This window comes from Phyllopteryx taeniolatus, chromosome 15 (genome assembly GCF_024500385.1).
Source record: "Phyllopteryx taeniolatus isolate TA_2022b chromosome 15, UOR_Ptae_1.2, whole genome shotgun sequence".
In the NCBI taxonomy this organism is placed as follows: domain Eukaryota; kingdom Metazoa; phylum Chordata; class Actinopteri; order Syngnathiformes; family Syngnathidae; genus Phyllopteryx; species Phyllopteryx taeniolatus.
The window spans coordinates 20,806,843-20,829,172 of NC_084516.1; the positions used below are offsets into that span (position 1 = coordinate 20,806,843).

The window sequence follows — 22,330 nt, forward strand, 5'->3', positions numbered from 1 at the left end:
GCTCGGGCTCCTTACCTGCCAGAGAGGTGACATTCCACGTCCCAGCCAGCTTCTGTAGCCGGGGATCGGATCGCCAAGGTTCCCGCCTTAGGCCACCGCCCAGCTCGCACTGCACCCGACCCCTATGGCCCCTCCCACAGGTGGTGAGCCCATGGGAAGGGGGACCCACGTTACCCTTTCTGTATCATTTCCATTCAACTTTACAGTTATGTGCTACTTTGGGTTTGTCGATCACATAAAATCTCAACTTAAAAAAATCAGTTTGTTGTAAGGTGGCAAAAGGTTCAAGGGGTATGAACAGTTTCAATGTAAATTAATCACAATTTGACAAATTTCAGAATGGCTCGCTCACAGACACATTTTCAAAACTAGGCAGAAAAAGATTTACTTGGTTCTTTAATTACACACTTCATGGGTGGGTTTGGCACTTCAGAGACCCAACAATTTGTTTACAGGCAATTAAAATGTAAATTTACCATGAGTTCTCTTTAATATTTTGTTGCAGATCTTTTGCTTGCAATGTGACTCATTGAGTTCACTCAACTTTTGCATTCTTTTGTTTTGCATTTACAGGCTTTCACTGCAGCATCAGTTTTGTTTTGTTTTGTTTTGTGGGGTTAGTCTCTTCAATCATCTCTAGCGGTTAAATTGCATGCTCAATAAGGTTTAACTTTGGAGATTGACTTGGCCAGTAAAAAAGAATGTTCCACTTGTTGTCCCTGATAAACTCCCTTGTTGTTTTGAGTGTTTGTATATTGCGATTTTTATCCTGCTGCACCATGATGAAGGATCTCCCAATCCGGGAGTTCATTGCGTTGCTGCCATTATGTTACTCAGAAATGATCAGTGAGCCTGTCCCAGAAGAAGCCGTTCAAGCCCAAGTGAGGACATTACCTTAGTGTTTCACAGGTGAGCTTTTATGATAGGGCTCATGAGTAAATCTGTTTTTTTAAGCATTAGTCTAGTTTGAATAATCAATGGGTGATGGGAAACACCTCGGCAACAAAACACATCTATCGTTCACATGTTCCAATACTTGCTCAAACGGAAAAAATAAAACAAAAACTATGATTAAAGTTTCATCTGATCAGGGAAACAGGTAAAATGTTGACCTATTGTCTCAAATTACGTTGATGTCAAGCCCAAATGTTTTCAGTGTATGGTTAAAATTGAGGAATTTGTTTCATTGTTAAATTCAACACAAATGCCACAAAGTTTATATTACACACATTTTATATCAAGCAGTGTGTGAAGTTTTATTATTTTGAACTCAAGATTATAGTCTTTCACAATTGCCAAGTCATGTAGAGGCTTCATGGAGTGGTTTTGTGTTTTCTGATTCGACAAAAACATCCTATCATCTGTCTTTGTTGGCTATAGTTCTACAGGACTGGAGGTCCTGCATGATGAGTTGGAACTGACAAAAAGAAAAGACTCAATTAAGCCATACTCCTTTATGTTCGTGTATGCCACATGATGATGCTTCACAGCATGTCGATAATATCAGGTTTCATGCCCTTTAGCCATTTTCCTTCCATAGTACTAAGTGAATGCTGTGGTCAGGCATGCTTGTTGCAAACACCAGTCCAGAGTCATTGTCCCCATCCAAGCCATTGAGCCAAGATGTCACACCAGCCAGGAAACTGGATCCACGTTTAGATTTCCTGTACGGTGGTAGAGGCCAACGGCCTGAAATGGACTCTGTCCTGAGATCCATCACATAGAGGAAATGGTTGTCAAAAAGGAGTGCAAACACCTCACCAAAGCTCAGCAAGGACAAGTTGGTTGGATCCTGTGTTTTTATCACCCTGCGAAAATAAAAACATTCCTCATTAATAGTGATCGGGGAAAAAAAAAAAAAAAAAAAAAAAGATATTGACAAACTACTGCACAATATACAGTAACTAAGAACAATGCCTCCTGCAAAGGGCTTACAGGCACCTCTCCTGGTGCAGTGACACACCTCTTTTCCTACCCTTTGTTAGACCTGTTTGACATCCCCTTCAGTTTAAAGAAAAAACCTTATGTATGTATATTTCCAGTACACCCAGAAAGTATTCACAGTGCCTCACTTTTTCCATATTTTGTTAGGATATAGTCTTATACAAAAATCGAATCCTTCTTATTTCCTCAAAACTCGACATACAACATCCTATAATAATAATAATAATAATAATAATAATAATAGCACATCTGCCTCACAGTTCCCTGAGGACCCGGGTTCAAATCCGGCTTCATCTGTGTGGAGTTTGCATGTTCTCCCCGTGCCTGGGTGGGTTTTCTCCGGGCACTGCGCTTTCCTCCCACATCCCAAAAACATGCGTGCTAGGTTCATTGAAGACTCTAAAGTGCCCTTAGGTGTAAATGTGAGTGTGAATGGTTGTTTTCTTATGTGTGCCCTGCGATTGGCTGGCGACCAGTTCAGGGTGTACTCCGCCTGTCATCCAAAGATAACTGGGTTAGGCTCCAGCATGGATGAGCGGTATGGAAAATGAGTGAATGAATGATATTTATGATGATGACTGTTGTTATGATGATGATCATGATCATGATTATCCATCCATCCATTTTCCACGCCACTTATCCTCACTAGGGTAACAGGCGTGCCGGAGCCTATTCCAGCTATCTTCGGGCGAGAGGCAGGGTACACCGTAATTAGCATAATCAGTTTGTATTAGTTGGTCCATCCATTGATTGACAATTGGCTATAATCATACCATTATATATATATATATATATATTAGGGGCTTTTCCACCAACCAGCATAGGAAGTCTGAGTTCCTGATAGCCGGAGTTCCTCGGAGCACAAAGGTTCTTGCGGCCCATCTGGTTTGTGGTTCCATTGCACTTATTAGTTCCGGGAAGCTTAAGCCAATGAGGCTGACGTTGCTCATTACTGACACATACTGGATCTAAATAAATGCTGGTATTTCAACCTTTCAAGTTAATTTCATATTTTATATCTTAATCTAAGTTTGAAATATATATGTATCTTGTTATTCTATCACATTGTACAGTTAGTATATGTATTTTTTACTCTGCTTTCTGCAGCCAGGTCGGCATTGCAAATACCTTAGCTTACCTGGATAAGGTTCAATGAATAAATACAAATTACATGACTTCATGGACAGCTAAAAATGAGTTTTTAAATACAGCAGTGTGATTAACCTTCTCTTTTATCTGTTGGTTCAATGGGATGTCAGTCAAGGACAACAACAGTCGAAACGGTATTGTTAAAGTACGCTCGAAAATTTGGGCCCTCATTGGGAGAAGCAGGTGGCTGAAAAAGCCATGGAAATTATGGAAAAGGGAAAAGGTGGCATATTCTTGCCACAGAGTTCGTCCTGATGCCCTCCGGTTCCAAGCAGGTGTTTGATGCACATTCCTCAACTTTCTCGCTCTTTTTTGCCACCTGTCCCGGCTTTTTGGGAACGTGTTGCAGCCATAAAATTCCAAGTTCATGATTATTCGCTAAAAACAATCTAGTTGATCAGTTTGAACATTAAATATCTTGTCTTCGTGGTGTATTCAATGAAATATAGGTTGAACATGATTTACAAATCATTGTATTCTGTTTTTATTTAGGTTTAACACAACGTCCCAACTTCATTGGAATTGGGCTTGTAGAAGCTGTACACAAATTGCCCACACGGGATAAATAAAGTTGTCTGAATCTGAAACATATTTGGTATCTGTACATGTGTTTGCATGACAGAAACAAAACAGATTGCACATTGCAAATATTTATTCGTGCAAGTACAAACACAGACAAAAAGCCATGCTTCGTTTTCTTGTCTTGCCCAATGGCAAACCTGGCATTTTTCTGCAGGCTGGAGGAGCTCCTGCCTGGGAAGGTTTTATATTTTTATCTCCCCGCAATCGATTGGATTGGACCATCAGAGGGTCCTCGCCGGCCACGCACATGCCTGCTCGGGCTCGGACCACTGCGCCTTAGCGGAACAGTCGGCCAGCGGCAGCGGACCTTGCTGCCGGGGTAGCAGCAGGTCTCGCCGTGAGCCCATGGCAGTGGCAAAGTCCGCTGCCACCACGCTCAAGCGGTAATTCGTGTTAGAATAAATATACATAAATTATCTCATGTTTACTCTAATCCTATTGCAAAGCATTTATTCAGCAGTATAATGTTGATTGTATCATGTAAGTTGAAGTTGTCTGTGAAGAGGACTGTGCCCTCATTTAAAGATAGCGGCTGGAACCTTTTGCGGTCAAAGGTTGAAACTATCAGCGCCGAAGAAGAACACATCTGCATTATCATCTGCGCAATGAGTCGTATGTGTGATTGTTTCACGTTGCTGCTGTGTGTGCCCTTATATCAAGATAGCAGCAGCAACATCTGTGTAACTAGGAACCACGCTCAGGAAATAAAAAGAGAGGGTTCGGCAGAGTGTAGGCAGAGCGGTAGGAGGTTGTACCTGCGTACAACTCTGTCTGTTCTCCTCGCGAGTAAAAGAACCAGTCTCTTGTCTTCATTCCTTGTTTATTGTTTATTAAATGTTCTAGGTTGTTTGAACCTGACAATTCTAAATTTTGCTTTCCAATGAATTTTTGTTCTCTTATTCTGAGCCTTGCATAACGCTGCATCCAGTAATGGCGCTTTGTTAATGAAAAAGTAAACGCCGACAGAGGTCTGCAACCAATCAACGTTTGTCAGCACAGCCCGTCCCCTCAAAGAGTTCCTGGTAGCTCTAGGAAGACCCTATCCGCCAGGAGGAACTAAATAATCCAGGGGGAACCTTCTGTACCCTGTTAATTTGTTTTCAGTGGGGACACAGGGGGAACTTAAGCTACCAGAGTAGCTAGGGAAGTTCCTGCAAAGGTTTCTGCTGTGGGAAAGCCCCTATTGTCTTGTCTTAACTTGTGTATTAGGGGGTTTGCTGTTTAACTGTAGGCTAGTAATGTGCAGTCAACTTTTGTGATGTCCCACTGAGACAAACTGCCAGCACAATTTCTCTCATGTAACACATACAAGACTGATGTATTTCCAAAAATCCTGCTAGTAGGGGTCGCCATTAGAGAGCTCTTCAACCCCCAACGTGTCATTTCAATGTCTGTTTAGAGTTGTGTCGTTGATATTGACTAATACCAGCCGCCATCTTGTGGGGGTTGCTAACAGCCACATGTTGGAGCAGCTCTCAATCCCATTTTGTTGCCCTTCCAAGAGTCTCCCTCCGCGCAAGACGTACAGTGTGTGGGCTTCCTGCAGCAGCGTACTTGGTTGGCTTATTTAGAAATCCCTGCATAATTGCGTGCGTACATTTTCAGATGAGTACAGTGAGTTGTGCAATGGTTGGGATATTTTTATTATGGGATATTATTAACTCCACAACTTTATCCCTGACCGGGCAGAGAAGATATCTATCTATAGCTACAAAATCACAAGCCCGAGGCAGCATGACTGAATGGTGTCACCAGGGTGACGAGTTAATCTGAGAATCTGAGAAAGTCCATTACGCATGCCAGGAAATGCAATGCATTCTCATTGAAATGGGCATTTACTCTTCCTGTTTCAATTGACGAAAAAAGACAACTTTACATTTTTAGAAAAGAGGACTGACGTCAAGATGGACATCGGAAGCCTGTCAACAAAATCAGAGAAGACATCTATCAGATATTGTATGAAAGAGCAGCATGTCTGGGAACAATGTACTCATTTCGATGGCACATTCATTTTCAATGAGAGTTTATCTGTAGTTTTTGGGAGAATTGTGTCGCCACAGTGACACGAAAAAAAAAAATGTAGTTCCGTAGGCGGCACAATGGTCGATCGGTTAGCACATCTGCCTCACAGTTCAGAGGACCCGCGTTCAAATCCGGTCTCACCTGTGTGGAGTTTGCATGTTCTCCCGTGCCTGTGTGGGTTTTCTCTGGGTACTCTGGTTTCCTCCCACATCCCAAAAACAGGCATTAATTGGAGACTCTAAATTGCCCGTAGGCATGACTGTGAGTGCGAATGGTTGTTGGTTTGTATGTGCCCTGCGATTGGCTGGCAACCAGTTCAGGGTGTACCCCGCCTCCTGTCCGATGACAGCTGGGATAGGCTCCAGCACGCCCGCGACCCGAGTGAGGAGAAGCGGCTCAGAAAATGGATGGATGGATGGATATTGAACACGTTCAATATTTAAGATTGCCTGCCCTGACTTGTTTTGGATCCTGTTATCGGGACAAATCCACTCTTAACACACCTCAGATCTAAGGATAATATTATAGGATAATTTTATAAAACTATATAGTCTAGCATTTGACATCCTTGGTCGGTGTAAGGAATACCAACTCTCAGGCCAAAGACCAAAGAGCCTGGCCTGTCCTGCTCCCTAATCGACTCAGGGTACCTCAACATTTCTTTGCTAAGCCTATAAGCCAGCAAGATGTCTGTTTTGACTCACATGGATACTCACCGAGAACAGGCTCGTTCTTCTTCCCCCATAAAACCTGAGAACACAGGTTGGCTGGGGGAGGACGGATGACTGATGACTGTTCAACAAATAGCAATCCCCCTCTTATCCACCCTAAAAAAACCCACTCAGCAGATTGAGAATGGCCAGATGACTGGTCACCTCTAATCAATGGAACATGGACCCAGTGGTGACCAAAAACACTGCAAAACGGACTCCCTGTGACTCTAAACAAACAGGTATTATATATACATATCGAGAATGTACAGTGAAATTAAGGAAATCCCACGCCTGTACAAATGTGTAGAAACGTTATTATTATTATTATTCAAGTCTGCACGAGTACCCTGAATGTACGTGCTGATTTCTGTGTCATTGTGTTGATTCTGAAAGTTTTACGACGAGTTTGTCCATGAGTACTGTGGCACTGTGTCACAAGCACAAAATATATGAAATAATGCGACACAGGACAGATGAAATAGTGTTGTGTTGGACAGTATTATTTGATCTGCCAGAACCATGATTGAAAGAAGTTCATTCATATAATTCTTTGCTTGACACAGTTTAAAAATTGGGAACCGTTGTGCATAGAAAGGGGAACCTGCCCATGATGAGGGCGCACATGGATAACTAAGAGATTTAGAGAAGAAAACCGAAACGGAGACGTCATCTCTTTCGCCTGGCGATTCAGAGATCTATGGGAAGACCCTTTGTTTCGCTCTGGCTTTAATCCTGTGCTCTGGCCTGACACTTCTCAGCTGCGGCCGTCCCTCCCCCCTGCCTTTTTTATTTTTTGGGGAGGGGCGGGGGGATCTCCACATGGTTCCCCGGGACCACGAGAAAGGCCTAGTCCGGCGTTAAGACTATGGTGAGGCTCTTGTTTCCTAGCCTTTGGGCCTGCCAGGCTACTGAGAGGAGTCTCCAGTATTCGCGCAAGTTACGCTTTCAATCAAGCATAAAAGCGTGACCCGCCAGCAAACCCAATGGTAGGAAAGTTATGAACGCAAGTCCCTGCATCCGCTTGACCACCAATTTTCATTTTTGGGTCCTCTCCCGTTTGTTTTCCTTTTCTTCATCTTTTTTCCGATTATTCGACTGCCTGGTTCCCGCCTGAGACGACAGAAAAAGAACGGCTCTGAGCGCGTGACCACGTGATCCACTAATAGTGAGTAAATATTGCAGCAACTACCAGAATATGTACAAATTGGTGCATAGTAGCTTGTGGTTAGTTCAACAATCTTACGAGTCACAATTTTATTCTCTCTCAACAGTCATCAGTTCATTCATGCTCATCTCACAAGTTAAGCCATTCACACTGTATCCCGCTGTGTTACGTTATTGTCTTCTATCGCGTAGTTAGTTGCCTTTGCATTTGTCCCCATTTTCCCTGTAGTTTTGACAATACATGTTCTACAAAACCAAGCATTCTATTGTGTACTGTGTGTGTTTGAGTAAAGGTTATTGACCTCTGATATCGAGGATTAATTTTACATAACTGTGGCAACCCTTTCTGAAAAAGATCCACGAGGTATTTCGTCATTTTGCCCTGCTGTTAGCTAATCAACGATGTTTTTTTTATTTAACACCAATATACGCTCCAGATTGGTTCCCCCCGTGTGAGGCAAGTTGTCCCTTGACTCAGACACACAAAATTCACATCCATCCATCAATCCATTCTCTGAGCCGCTTATCCTCACAAGGGTCGTGAGCAGCTATCCCAGCTATCATTGAGCAGGTACACCCTGAACTGGTTGTCAGCAAATCGCAGGGCACATACAAACAACCAACCATTCGCACTCACATTCACACCTATGGGCAATTTAGAGTCTTCAATCAACCGAGCTCGCATGTTTTTGGTTTTTTGATGTGGGAGGAAACCGCAGTGCCCGGAGAAAAGCCACGCAGGCACGGGGAGAACATGCAAATTCCACACAGGCGGGGCCGGGAATTGAACCCCAGTCCTCAGAACTGTGAGGCAGACGCTCTAACCAGTCGGTCACCGTGCCGCCAGAATTCACAATATTGTTTATCAATTTCATGCAGCGTGTCCGCCATATTGGTGCGGTGCACTTCTGTCCCGAAAGCGTGCCTTTAGTTTGTGTATGAGCGTCTGCCATTACCATAGTAACGCTACACGTGACCGAGCCAACAAAACACACAGAGGCCACTGTTTAGAGTGCAGTGAATTTGACATAAGAGCACTTGTGAAACTATTGAGAAATATATCAAATTTCACAGCGAAACTGGAGAAAATCCGTCGACGTGTTGAATGTTTTGCAGTGTGCTGGGAGAGTTTTCAAAAGGAAAATGGATGCCAGGCTCAGTACAGGTTTGGAAACACTGGAATAGACAAGACTTGTTGATTCTTTTACCTGAGAATCTCAAAACTGGCAAAGTCCCACTGATATACTCCGATGTCAGAGCTGCAAACAATGTGGCGTCCATCAAACTGCAAACGGGGTTGAAGGCTGATGCTGCGGTTCTCTGACACTGACAGTGTCTTTAAGCACTTACAGTTAATTTCTTTTCCCAAAGGCCATATCTGAAAAGAGAAGTTAGTGTTTGATCCATATTATGGACTAAGAATGTTTCAGACATACAGTTTGACTAGGGTTGGGCACCGAGTATGGAGAATCGATTGGAACCCGGACTAAAGTTCAGATTCTCTCTGAATCGTTCCAATTTGTGGTTCCTAGTTTCGATACCTACAGTCCGCTGACCCGGAATAAGAATGCGGCAAAACCAACAAAGTGGGAACACGAAGAAGTGCGTGCGTCTGATGGCGGCGGTGATTGAAAGTGTGTCTTAACTTTGTTCAAATAAATGACCAGTTAGTCAGACCACACTTGCGATGAAATTATATTGTGTTAAGGAGGTTTCACGATGTGTTGAAGTAACGGGGTGCCGCCTTTGACGCGCTCCCTCCTGCTCCAAGCTTCGGCCTACAGCACGCTGAACTTCAGTGAAGTCAATCATGCGAGTGAAACAATGTCTAATGCCAACATTGAAGTTTAACTGTGACTAAAACGGGTCAATGTAAATGCAAATAACCAGCATAATGTAATTTCTATACCAAGCAAGCGCAGGAGACACTGTCTACAAAGTACAGACAACTGCCTGAAAAGGCAGAGATGATAATCAAATCAGTGGGAGATCAGATTTAAGTCCGGCAGCATTAGACACTCACGTGTAAATTTATTTTCATGAGGTTTTCAAAAATAAGCTTCATTTTTTAACAAGTGAGAGAAAGTGCTATACTGCTGTGAAAAGAAAATTGAGAACGTACATTGAAGTTCATAGGTCTGATACTAATACTGGTTAAAAATAACCCAGTTTTCCCCCCACCGATATCGATAACCGATAACTTGTTGCTTCCCCAAGCCGATACCGATAACCGATATTATTCTTTTAATGGTCTATATCAGGGGTCTTTAACAATTTCAAGGCCAAGGACTGCCAAATGGAAAGCCGGAGCGGGGTCCCCCTACTTACAGTATGTATATTGTATATAATTGTATTTTATATTAAACTGGTCCTATAATAGAATGCCTTTTTATCAGAATCAGAATCAGAATCAGAATCATCTTTATTTGCCAAGTATGTCCAAAACACACAAGGAATTTGTCTCCGGTAGTTGGAGCCGCTCTAGTACAACAGACAGTCAATTTACAGAACACTTTGGAGACATAAAGACATTGACAAAAAACAACAACAAACAATTGTGCAAAAAGATGCAGAGTCCTCCAGCACTTAGAGCAGTTCGAATGGCTAATATCGCAATAGTCCGGTGCAATGACCATTGTGCAAAGGGCACTGAGACTTCAAGGAGTGGATGCGGTTTAAAGTGACGAGTACTGCGATAATCTGGGACAATGGTTGTGCAAATGTTACAGATACTCCTCAATCAGTGTGCAAATGGAGCAGATACTACTCTGGCATGAGTGGCCACTATATGCAAATAGTGCAGCACGGCGAGACAACTACAGTGAGTGCACGAGTAATACATAATACATCATTGGCCCCACAGAAATGTGACAACGAACTCAAGTCAAAAAATTGCCAGCTTGTTGTAATGGAATTATAAGTTAGCTGTTTAAGAAGTTGATTGCAAGAGGGAAGAAGCTGTTGGAATGTCTACTAGTTCTAGTTTGCAACGATCGGTAGCGCCTACCTGAGGGAAGGAGCTGGAAGAGCTGGTGACCGGGGTGGGGAGGGTCCGAGAGGATTTTGCACGCCCTTGTCTTAGTTCTGGCAGCGTGCAAGTCCTCAAGGGTGGGTAGGGGGGTACCGACAATCCTTTCAGCAGTTTTGATTGTCCGTTGCAGTCGGAGTTTGTCCTTTTTTGTAGCAGCACCAAACCAGACTGTGATGGAAGAACACAGGACTGATTCGACGACCGCTGTGTAGAACTGTCTCAGCAGCTCCGGTGGCAGGCCGTGCTTTCTCAGAAGCAGCAGGAAGTACATCCTCTGCTGGGCCTTTTTGAGGACGGAGTTGATGTTGGTCGCCCACTTCAGGTCCTGGGAGATTGTAATTCCCAGGAACTTGAAGGTCTCGACGGTTGACACAAGGCAGCTGGACAACGTGAGGGGCAGCTGTGGCGAAGGATGCCTCCTGAAGTCCACGATCAGCTCTACAGTCTTGAGCGTGTTCAGCTCCAGGTTGTGTCGGCCGCACCACAGCTCCAGCCGCTCCGCTTCCTGTCGATATGCAGACTCGTCACCGTCCTTGATGAGGCCGATGACAGTGGTGTCATCTGCAAACTTCAGTAGTTTGACAGTCGGGTTCGCTGAGGTGCAGTCGTTTGTGTAGAGAGAGAAGAGCAGCGGAGAGAGGACACAACCTTGGGGCGCCCCAGTGATGATGCTGCGTGTGGATGAGGTGGTCTCCCCCAGCCTGACCTGCTGTGTCCTGCCCGTCAGAAAGCTGTAAATCCACTGGCAGATGGCAGGTGAGACGCTGAGCTGGAGAAGCTTGGATGAAAGGAGTTTAGGGATGATGGTGTTGAACGCTGAGCTGAAGTCCACGAACAGGATCCTCGCGTAGGTCCCTGCACTGTCGAGGTGTTCTAGGATGAAGTGCAGTCCCATGTTGACTGCATCATCCGCAGATCTGTTCGCTTGGTAGGCAAACTGCAGGGGGTCCAGCAGGGGACCTGTGACACTCTTGAGGTGGTCCAGCACAAGACGTTCAAAGGACTTCATGACCACAGATGTCAAAGCGACAGGCCTGTAGTCATTCAGACCCGAGATTGCAGGTTTCTTGGGGACTGGGATGATGGTGGAGCGTTTGAAACAGGATGGAACTTCGCACATTTCCAGTGATCTGTTGAAGATCTGAGTGAAGACTGGCGCTAAACTGTTTTTCCAACTTTGCTGTATAGATCCTCTTTGCAATGTTAATTTCTTTGGTCAGCTGGTTTCTAGCTCGATTATACAGGGCCCTGTCCCCGCTCTGATATGCGTCCTCCTTAGCTTGGCGAAGCTGCTTAAGTTTAGCAGTGAACCACGGCTTATTGTTGTTGAATGTGCGAAATGATTTTGTTGGTACACAGACCTCTTCACAGAAACTGATATAGGATGTGACAGTGTCCGTATATTCATCCAGGCTGCCAGCTGAATTTTCAAAGACACTCCAGTCTGTGCAGTCTAAGCAGCTTTGAAGTTCCATCTTGGCTTCATTGGTCCACTTTTTGACTGTTTTCCCTGTAGGCTTCGCACATTTAAGTTCTTGCCTGTACGTCGGTATGAAGTGAATTAAGCAGTGATCAGACGAGCCCAAGGCTGCACGAGGTATAGCACGGTATGCGTTTTTTACCGTGGTGTAGCAGTGGTCTAAAGTATTCTTTTCCCTGGTAGGACAGTCGATGTGCTGCTTGTATTTAGGGAGTTCGTGGTTGAGTTTAGCTTTGTTAAAGTCCCCGAGAATAATGAGGGGTGAGTCGGGGTGTTTTTTTCAATTTCGTTGACTTGATCGGCGAGCGTTAGCAATGGGGCGTTCGTGTTAGCTTGAGGCGGAATATAGACGCCAGCGAGAATGAATGATGCGAACTCACGTGGCGAGTAGAATGGTTTACAGTTTAAGAATAGCGACTCCAAATGCGGGCTGCAGTGTGTGCTGAGCACCGTGACGTCCGTACACCATTTTTCGTTGATATAGAGGCATATCCCGCCGCCCTTTGTTTTCCCCGATGATTCCATGTCGCGGTCCGCTCGATGAATGTGGAAACCGGGAAGCATAATGCCGCCATCGGGTACAGCGTCGCAGAGCCAGGTCTCCGTGAAGCACATGGCCGCGGAACGTCCGAAGTCTTTACTGGTCTTTAACAGAAGATGAAGCTCGTCCATTTTGTTGGGTAGGGAGCGTACATTCGCGAGGTGGATCGACGGGAACGCCAATCTGTGTCCTCTCTTGCGGGGTTTCACCTGAATGCCGGCTCGCTTCCCTCTGTGGCGCCGCTTCCGTCTCCATGCGCCGAAAACCGCGGACGCCGCTCCGGTGAGTAACTCGGGGAAAAAACTGAGTGGATATTCGAAAGTTGGTGACAGAAAGTCCGGAGTAGACTCCTTGATGGTTAGCAGGTCTCCCCTTGTGTAAGTGAGTCGTGTAAGGTCTCCAAAGACGGACGAAAAACACAAAAACAAAGACAATACTAGAGACCGCGTTACCGAGGCGACCACACTGGTAGGCGCCATCTTAGATCTTTGGCGTCTATTGTCACTACACTCAAGAACAATGAGTTTGAGATGAGATGCCATGTATAAATATACCTGCAATCAAGACTAACGTATTCAAATAATACACAGGTTCAAATACAGTGGGTCAAAAAAGTATTTAGTCAGCAACCAATTGTGCAGGTTATCCCAGTTAAAAAGATGACAGAGGCCTGTAATTTTCATCATTGGTATACCTCACCTATGAAAGACAAAATGAGAAAAAAAAATAAGAATCCAGAAAATCGCAATGTCTGATTTTTAGAGAATTTATTAGCAAAATATGGTGGAAAATAAGTATTTGGCAAGATTTCTGGCTCTCACAGACCTGTAACTTCTTCTTTAAGAGGCTCCTCTGTCCTCCACCTCTTCCCTGTATTAATGGCACCTGTTTGAACTCATCAGTATAAAAGACACCTAAATAGAACTTTTTGGTAAAAACTCAACTTGTCGTGTTTGGAGGAGTACAAGTTGCCTCCAAAGAACACCATACCTACTGTGAAGCATGGGGGTGGAAACATCATGCTTTGGGCTGTTTTTCTGCAAAGGGACCAGGATGACTGATACCTTTAAAGGAAAGAATGAATGGGGCAATGTATCGTGAGATTTGGAGTGAAAACCTCCTTCCATCAGCAAGATGAAACGTGGCTGAGTCTTTCCGCCGCGTTTCACACCGCCCGGGCAACGAAGGAGTGGCTTCGTAAGAAGCATTTCAAGGTCCTGGAGTGGCCTAGCCAGTCTCCAGATCTCAACCCCATAGAAAATCTTTGGAGGGAGTTGAAAGTCTGTGTTGCCCAGCGACAGCCCCAAAATATCACTGCTCTCGAGGAGATCTGCATGGAGGAATGGGCCAAAATACCGGCAACAGTGTTTGAAAACCTTGTGAAGACTGACAGAAAACATTTGACCTCTGTCATTGCCAGCAAAGGGTATACAACACAGTATTGGGATGAACTTTTGTTATTGACCAATTTGGCTAATCATTTCTTTAAAAATCAGACAATGTGATTTTTTTCCCCCATTTTGTCTCTCATAGGTAAAGGTATACCTATGATGAAAATTACAAGCCTCGTTTATCTGTTTAAGTGGTAACTAATTCCGTTTTCCCCCCACTGTATTCATTTTTTATTTGTAACAAAATAAGAATGGGCGATCATTAACATTGTTTATTTCAACACATTTGAATTTGTACCTGGGTGAAAAGGGGCAGTGTTGGTGCTGAGCAAGTCAGCGATGTGGCGCGCGTCATTAGTGGATGCGCGTTGGCGCCGGGAAGGGGTTAGCGCATAGGAGGGTCGTTGTGTGTTTTGATGTTAATTCCATTTGTAGATGACCTAATTTATTTGTCCCGGGAGCAAACGTCGGAAAGGAACATAGGTAGGTGTTAGCTGTTGTTACCTTATCTGTGGCCCATCGCGACAACGCTTGCTCCTCTGTTGGGTGGAGCCGCGAAGCGAGTCATCTGCTTTGAAGGCCGCTCGTCTTGCTGCGAGCATCGTATTTACAAACTCAAAGTCGCTGGATAGTCGTAATTTTAGCAAGTGCTGGCAATCATGAGCTAATTTACTGCAGATATTGACAAATATTAGTGTTAGTAGGTGAAGAATTTTGCCCATAATATCCACGACTGTCAGCACTCACGAGCCAATACAACGAGTGGTGACCAACGTGCCGCTGAATGATACGGTTGTTTTTGGGGCTTTTTTTTGTCAGTGTGATGTCATTTTCTTTCCAATATCGGGCTGATACTTTTCTGTCCAACACTTATTGTGCATTCCTAGAGAAATTCATAGTAAAGTTCATAAAAGGTAAGAAGTAAATAGCATTGAAATTCACAGACAAGTACAGACGATTTAGCTTTTCTTCCAAGTCCCACATACAGAAAGAAAGGAGACATGTTCCACTTTTGGCATCTTTAATTTGTTAACACAATAATCCATCACTGTAGGTAAAGATATGTGAAGCTATATGTATTGGTATGTACTGTATCGTTTCAAACAGCTTGGTAATAAAGTAAAACATGTTTTTTTCTGGATTTTGGGGTGGCCAGCAGCACCACTGAATGATGTGTGATTGGTTGAAAACAAGGAAGTGAGGGATGAGTACAAATGTCTTCATCCTCACCACCCAGTATGGAAAGTACAGTAAGTACTAAGTACTATGCAGGCAAATGACACGGGCTGTGTCAAAGGTTCATTTTAGGCGATGCTGCGGGTTGCTTCGAAAATGGATCGCGATATAATTTCAAAACCCCTGATTTCAAAAGTGCTAACTATTTTTGACCCAGCCTCCTAAAAGAATCGGAATCGAGAATCGTTTGGAACCACAAGCGGAATTGGAAATAAGAATTGCTCAAATTCAAAAAGATGCCCAACCCTAAGTACGACAATGCAAAATTGGTGTGAAGCAAATCAGCAACCTGTCTGTCGAATGGCACACAAACAGTGGATAAGAAAGAGTCCAAATGTCAAATTTCAAAACAATGCGACCATCATTCATCATAACCTCTCTCTACCCAAGCATGTGTCTGTGAAGGCATGTATCGCTAAATAAGTAAATCTAAAAATAAATGCAAACATTTATTTCCCCTGGACTATTAATTACCATTATATATATATATAAATAACCCGAACAATATATATCTATATCTATATACACACACACTACTAAAAAACTCATCTTGCTGCGAGTATCCTAGTTACAAACTCAAACTCACGGGATGGTCGTATATAACAACCCTAATCCTCAACAACAAGTATTGAGATGAACTTTTGTTGTTGACCAAATGCTTATTTTCCATATATACACACACACACACACAGTGGGTACGCAAAGTATTTAGACCCCCTTAAATTTGTCACTCTTCGTTATATTGCAGCCATTTGCTAAAAAGTTCTTTTTTTCCTCATTAATGTACACACAGCCCCTCATATTGATAGAAAAAAACAGAATTGTTGAAATTTTTGCAGATTTATTAAAAAAGAAAAACTGAAATATCACAAAGCCAAAGTATTCAGACCCTTTGCTCAGTATTGAGTCGAAGCACCCTTTTGAGCTAATGCAACCTCTTTTTGGGAATGATGCAACTCATTTTTCACACCTGGATTTGGGGATCCTCTGCCATTCCTCCTTGCAGATCCTCTCCAGTTCTGTCAGGTTGGATGGTGAACGTTGGTGGACAGCCATTTTCAGGTCTCACCAGAGACGCTCAATTGGGTTTAAGTCAGGGCTCTGGCTGGGCCATTCAAGAACAGTCACGGAGTTGTTCTGAAGCCAGTTCTTCGTTATTTTAGCTGTGTGCTTAGGGTCATTGTCTTGTTGGAAGGTGAACCTCCGGCCTAGTCTGAGGTCCTGAGCACTCTGGAGAAGGTTTTCGTCCAGGATATCCCTGTACTTGGCCGCATGCATCTTTCCTTCGATTGCAACCGGTCGTCCTGTCCCTGCAGCTGAAAGACACCCCCCACGGCATGATGCAGCCACTGTTGGGACTGTATTGGCCAGGTGATGAGCAGTGCCTGGTTTTCTCCACACATAGCGTTTCGAATTAAGGCCAAAAAGTTCTATCTCGGTCTCATCAGACCAGAGAATCTTATTTCTCACCATCTTGGAGTCCTTCAGGTGTTTTTTTAGCAAACTCCATGAGGGCTTTCATGTGTCTTGCACTGAGGAGAGGCTTCCGTCGGGCCACTCTGCCACAAAGCCCCGACTGATGGAGGGCTGCGAGCTGTAAGGTCTGATATAGACAGGTGTGTGGCGTTCCTAATCAAGTCCAATCAGTATAATCACATTCAGTTGGACTCCAATGAAGGTGTAGAACCATCTCAAGGATGATCACAAGAAATGGACAGCACCCGAGTTAAATATATGAGCGTAACAGAAAAATGTCTGAACACTTACGGCTGTGTGATATTTCAGTTTTTCTTTTTGAAATAAATCTGCAAAAATTGCAACAATTCCGTTTTTTTCTGTGAATATGAGGAGCTGTGTGTACATTAATGAGGAAAACAATTCAACTTAAATGATTTTAGCAAATGGCTGCATTTTAACAAAGAGTGGAATTTTAAGGGGGTCTGAATACTTTCTGTACCTACAGTATATATATATAAAATACAGCGCTGCCAAACTGTAAAAATGCCCTTCCTGAACAATTTGTCCAAATTTGTCTGAATTTCCATATTTTCAAAATTGTTAAGAACATGCGACCGTCGTATTCAACGGGGATCTCGTTTAATGTGCATCCCAGACACGCACAAATTAGCAGGGACGCATAAAGTACGATCAATCTGCGTCTTCAGATGCAGGGCTTAAGTACTCTGGAAAGTAGTGCTGGAAATCTGGCGTATAATTTTTTTGGGGGGGACAAGACAGGACTCTAGAGTGCGGCTAATTTGGTCACATATGCGCCCACATTTCTGAATGGTGCGTCCCAAAAAGAAAAAAACAGGGTGCGTACAGATGCCCAGGCATTTGAGGAAGAAAAAAACTTTTCCGCGACTTGAAAGAGACAAATGACACCCATCGTGGTCTCTCAACCATTCAGAAATAGTGAAGAGCGGGGACCCTCCGTCTGATTGGCCGTGTGCGTGCATTTGAAATGCGGGGACTCGTACACACGAAGCTGTTTTCTGAAGGCAAGCGGGTCACCCAACGTGGCCAGGGGTGCGAGGACCCTTAATAGCTGCTCGCAGCTGTAGTTACATTTGTGACTCAATTGAGACGAGATCATTATTTCAGTATTCATACTTTGATGATTTTTTTTTGGGTGGTTAACCGTGAGGTATTTATGAAGTGAAATATGTGTCTTGGATCAACAAATGTCCACTAATGATGATCACATGTAAATGAACTCAAGTTCACTCTAGAAACTTCATCTTTATGTTAGGTCTATAAATATTTGAACATGGATACAATTCTCATATTTTTGGCTTTAGACGACATTTGAAATGAAACTAACAGGATGAGTTTTAACTTTAACTTTCAGTTTTAATTTGGTGGTATTTACATCCAAATAAGGTAAACGGTGTTGAAATTACAACAGTTCATGCAGCCTCACAGTTTTTAAAGGCTAGCTCGCTGCATGCTAGCATCGTGTATGCTTCGGTGAAGCAAAGTTTTTGTGGTAATCAAAACACCTCATGAACATACATAATTGTAATTCTAAGTTGTCTGTTATATGTAACAGAGATCTTGCATTGGACAGCTAGAGATGCGGTAGTACCATCGAAAGCCTTCGTCTTCTACAAAGTATGTCTTCTCTCCAACGCAAGACCTCTGGTACAGCGTGCTGATGGGCAGGACACAGCAGGTGAGGCCGGGGGACACTACCTCATCCACACGCACCATCAGCATCAGGGCCCCCCCAAGGATGTGTCCTCACTCGGCTGCTCTTCTCTCTCTACACAAACAACTGCACCTCAACGCACCCGGCTGTCAAACTCCTGAAGTTGGCAGATAACACAAGAGTCATCAGCCTCATCAAAGACAGTGACGAGTCCGCATATCGACAGGAGGTAGGGTGCCTGACGTTGACTTCAGGAAACATCACGCTACCCTGTGTGAACCGTCGAGACCTTCAAGTTCCTGGGAATTTATTTCTCAGGACCTGAAGTGGGAGACTAACATCAACTCCATCCTCAAAAAGGTCCAGCAGAGGATGTACTTCCTTTGGCTTCTGAGGAAGCACGGTCTGCCACAGGAGCTGTCGAGGAAGTTCTACACAGCAGTCCCGTGTTCATCCATCACAGTCTGGTTTGGTGCTGTTTGGTCCACATAGAAGGACAAAATCAGACAGCAACAGAAAGTCAAGGCTGCCGAAAAAATGATCAGTAGCCACCTACTCACTCTTGAGGACTTGCACGCTGTCAGGACTAAAACAAGGGCATGCAAAATCCTCTTGGACCCTCCACATCCTAGTCACCACCTAATCCAGCTCCTTCCCTCAGGAAGGCGCCATCGAACAATATGAACTACAACCAGCAGGCATTCCAACAGCTTCTTCCCTCTTGCCTTTAACTTCTTAAACAGTTAACTTACAATTTCATTGCAACATGCTGCCAGTTTTGCACATCAGTCAGGACACTTCTATATTATTATGCACTCACTGCTTTATCACGCTGCACTATTTGCATACTGTTTTTGATTACTATTGGCCACTCGTGTGTTTGGGAACTCTGCACTATTTGCAAAATTGTCACTGTACCAGATCATTTATTAATCACTTCAAACTGCTCTAATTTGCTTGAGGACTGCATCATTTGCACAACTACCATTTTGTCAGTATCACCAGACTAGTGGTCAGAGGTGGGTAGCAACGCAGTACATTTATCATTTTACATCTGTTTTTAGACTTCGCCCTCGACTTCTGTATAGGGCGCAGTTGCGGCAATCTAACGTGATCATTAATGTCATTTGAATCGCACGCGCACACACACTATCAAGCTAGCGTCACCACGGATGAACCCATGCAACTGGGTACGAGAGCGGTGAGTCTAAATTTCATTAAGGAAGACCCTACCTGGGTTCTTCCTAAAGTGACACTATGCTCTCCAGATCAAGAGATTCATACATCTGTATTGATTGACTCTGGTTCTGACGCAAATTTACTCAACTCCCTCCTTGTTAGACGTATGCACCTTAGAACCATTCAAGTAAAACGCCACCGCAACACCTATGCTACAGACGGCGGTTTTATGGGCAAGATCACTCACCGCACCCAAACAGTCACATTGAGATTTCCTGATTCTCACTGGGAACACATAAGTTTTCATGTTTTTGACGCTATGAATTATGACCTTATTTTAGGAAACCCTTGGTTGAAATTACATAACCCCCATATTGACTGGTCCTATGGGCATGGTATGTCATGGGGCAGCAATTGCACCCAGAACTGTTTCAAGCCTCCATGTAATGTTCAGGGATATGTTTCTAATGAAATTCCAAAGACCCCATCTGGGGATCCTGACTTATCTCAAGTGCCCACCTGTTACCATGACATTAAAGCCAGAGCCAAATCCCTTCCACCCCACAGACCTTATGACTGTGCAGTTGACTTGCTGCCTGGAACCACGCGTCCACGGGGGAGGTTGTTCTCTCTTTCTGGGCCGGAACACAAGGCTATGAAGAAGTATGTGGAAGAATCACTGGCAGCCAGGATCATTCGCCCATCTTCATCCCCTGCGGGAGCAGGATTTTTCTTTGTGGACAAAAACGACAAGACCCTGCGACCCTGTATCGTTTACAGGGGTCTCAACGAGATAACTGTGAAAAACAGGTACCCTATAACTCTCATCTCCACCGCCTTTGAGTTCCTGGAGGGTGCCAAGGTTTTCACCGAACTGGACTTAAGAAATGCGTATCATCTAGTCAGGATGAGGAAGGCGGATGAACAGAAAACAGCATTCAAAACACCAACGGGACATTATGAGTATTTGGTAATGCCTTTTGGACTCACTAATGCTCCAACTGTTTTCCAAAATCTTGTCAATCATGTCTTGCGTGACATGTTGAATGTGTATGTTTTTGTCTTTTTGGACATTTGTCTATTTGATTGATTTTGTCTATTTGATATTCTCCCCGGATGAGGAGACTCACATTATTCATGTCCGCTCTGTGTTGCAGCGGTTACTGCAAAATGAACTTTCAGAATGTCAAGTCGTCCGTTTCTTTTCTGGGTTTCGTGCTGGCTCAAGGACAAAATGGACCCTTGCAAAGTCGATGCCGTGATTAATTGGCCCACTCCCACGTCTCGCAAGGATGTACAAAGGTTCTTAGGGTTCGCAAATTTCTACAGAAAATTCATTAGAAATTTCAGTTCTATAGCATCGCCTTTGCATGATCTTACCTCGCCACACAGACCCTTTGTGTGGAACCCGGTTTGTCAGTCAGCTTTACAGAAACTAAAATTGAACTTTACCTCCGCTCCCATCCTCACTTTGCCAGATCCCAAACAGCAGTTTGTGGTAGAGGTTGATGCTGGAATAGGAGCAGTGCTCTCCCAGAAATGTCTCAAGGATGGTAAGTTACATCTTTGTGCTTATCTCTCTAAAAAACTGACTCCAGCCGACAGAAATTATGACATAGGTGACTGTGAACTACTGGCGGTCAAGGTGGCTTTGGTGGAGTGGAGACACTGGCTAGAGGGGGCACAGACTCCGTTTTTACTATGGACAGATCACAAGAACCTTGAGTATCTTAAGTCTGCTAAAAGATTAAATGCGAGGAAGGTTAGATGGGCTCTGTTTAATTTCGTGTTATCCTACCGACCTGGTTCTGAAAATGGTAAGCCGGATGCTTTGTCACGTATTTTCTGCGAAGAGAATTCTTTGTCCGACCCTAAGACTATTTTGCCCAAGTCATGTATGATTTCTGCTTTTGTTTGGGACGTTGAAACTGTGGTAAAACAGGCTCTGAATAACACTCTCAGCCCTGAGGATTGCCCTGAAAACAGGCTTTATGTGGCTCCGAACTTAAGAGGAGTCATCCACTGGGCTCACACTAACCGGACTGTATGTTACCCAAGCATTGGCAAAACGCAGTCTGTGGTCGAACAGCGTTTTTGGTGGCCTAATATTAGAGGGATGTTATCAATTACGTCAATGCTTGCCAGGTATGCGCTGCAAACAAGCCCTCTCATCAACGCCCTTCTGGGGAGTTGCGACCCCTGCCAATACACAACGTCCTTGGTCAGACATCTCCGTAGACTTTGTGACGGGATTACCAGCCTCTAAAGGAAATACCACCATTCTCACAGTTGTTGACAGGTTCTCTAAGATGGCACACTTAATTGCACTTCCGAAACTCCCCTCAGCTAAACACACTGCCGAGTTGATGATAAACCAGGTATTCAAGTTGCATGGTTTCCCAAGAATGTGGTATCTGATAGGGGCCCCCAATTCATTTCACGATTTTGGAAGGAGTTTTGCAGTCTAATAGGTGCTACCGTCAGTCTGTCATCTGGGTTTAATCCTGAAACCAACGCACAAACAGAGAGGCTGAAGCATGACCTGGAGACTGGGCTCCGCTTCACAGGAGCCACAATCTTGGTCTCGGAAACTGGTTTGGGTAGAGTTCTCTCACAATTCTCTCCCCTCTGCATCCACTGGTCTATCGCATTGTCGCATTGTGCATGGTTACCAACCATCTCTGTTTCCTGCCATAGCCCCAGAATCCACGGTTCCAGCTGCACTGACCTTGGTGAGACGCTGCAGG

At 44.1% G+C, this 22,330-nt stretch overlaps 1 protein-coding gene across 19 annotated transcripts in view; it reads right to left on the reverse strand.

Annotated features, from left to right (window-relative positions):
- Window positions 1-514: 514 nt before the first annotated feature.
- fbxw2 (F-box and WD repeat domain containing 2) overlaps window positions 515-22,330 on the reverse strand; it is a 71,866-nt gene continuing 50,050 nt past the window's right edge. For 18 of the 19 annotated variants that reach the window (XM_061798866.1, XM_061798860.1, XM_061798862.1 and 15 more), the window contains 2 exons: window positions 8,783-8,952; window positions 515-1,808 (listed from right to left, as the gene is read on the reverse strand). In XM_061798866.1, the coding sequence (XP_061654850.1) occupies window positions 1,520-1,808; window positions 8,783-8,952 (459 nt within the window). In that variant the 3' untranslated portion in view covers window positions 515-1,519. The remainder of the gene's footprint in view (window positions 1,809-8,782; window positions 8,953-22,330) is intronic. The other variant, XM_061798876.1, reaches the window with a different exon arrangement.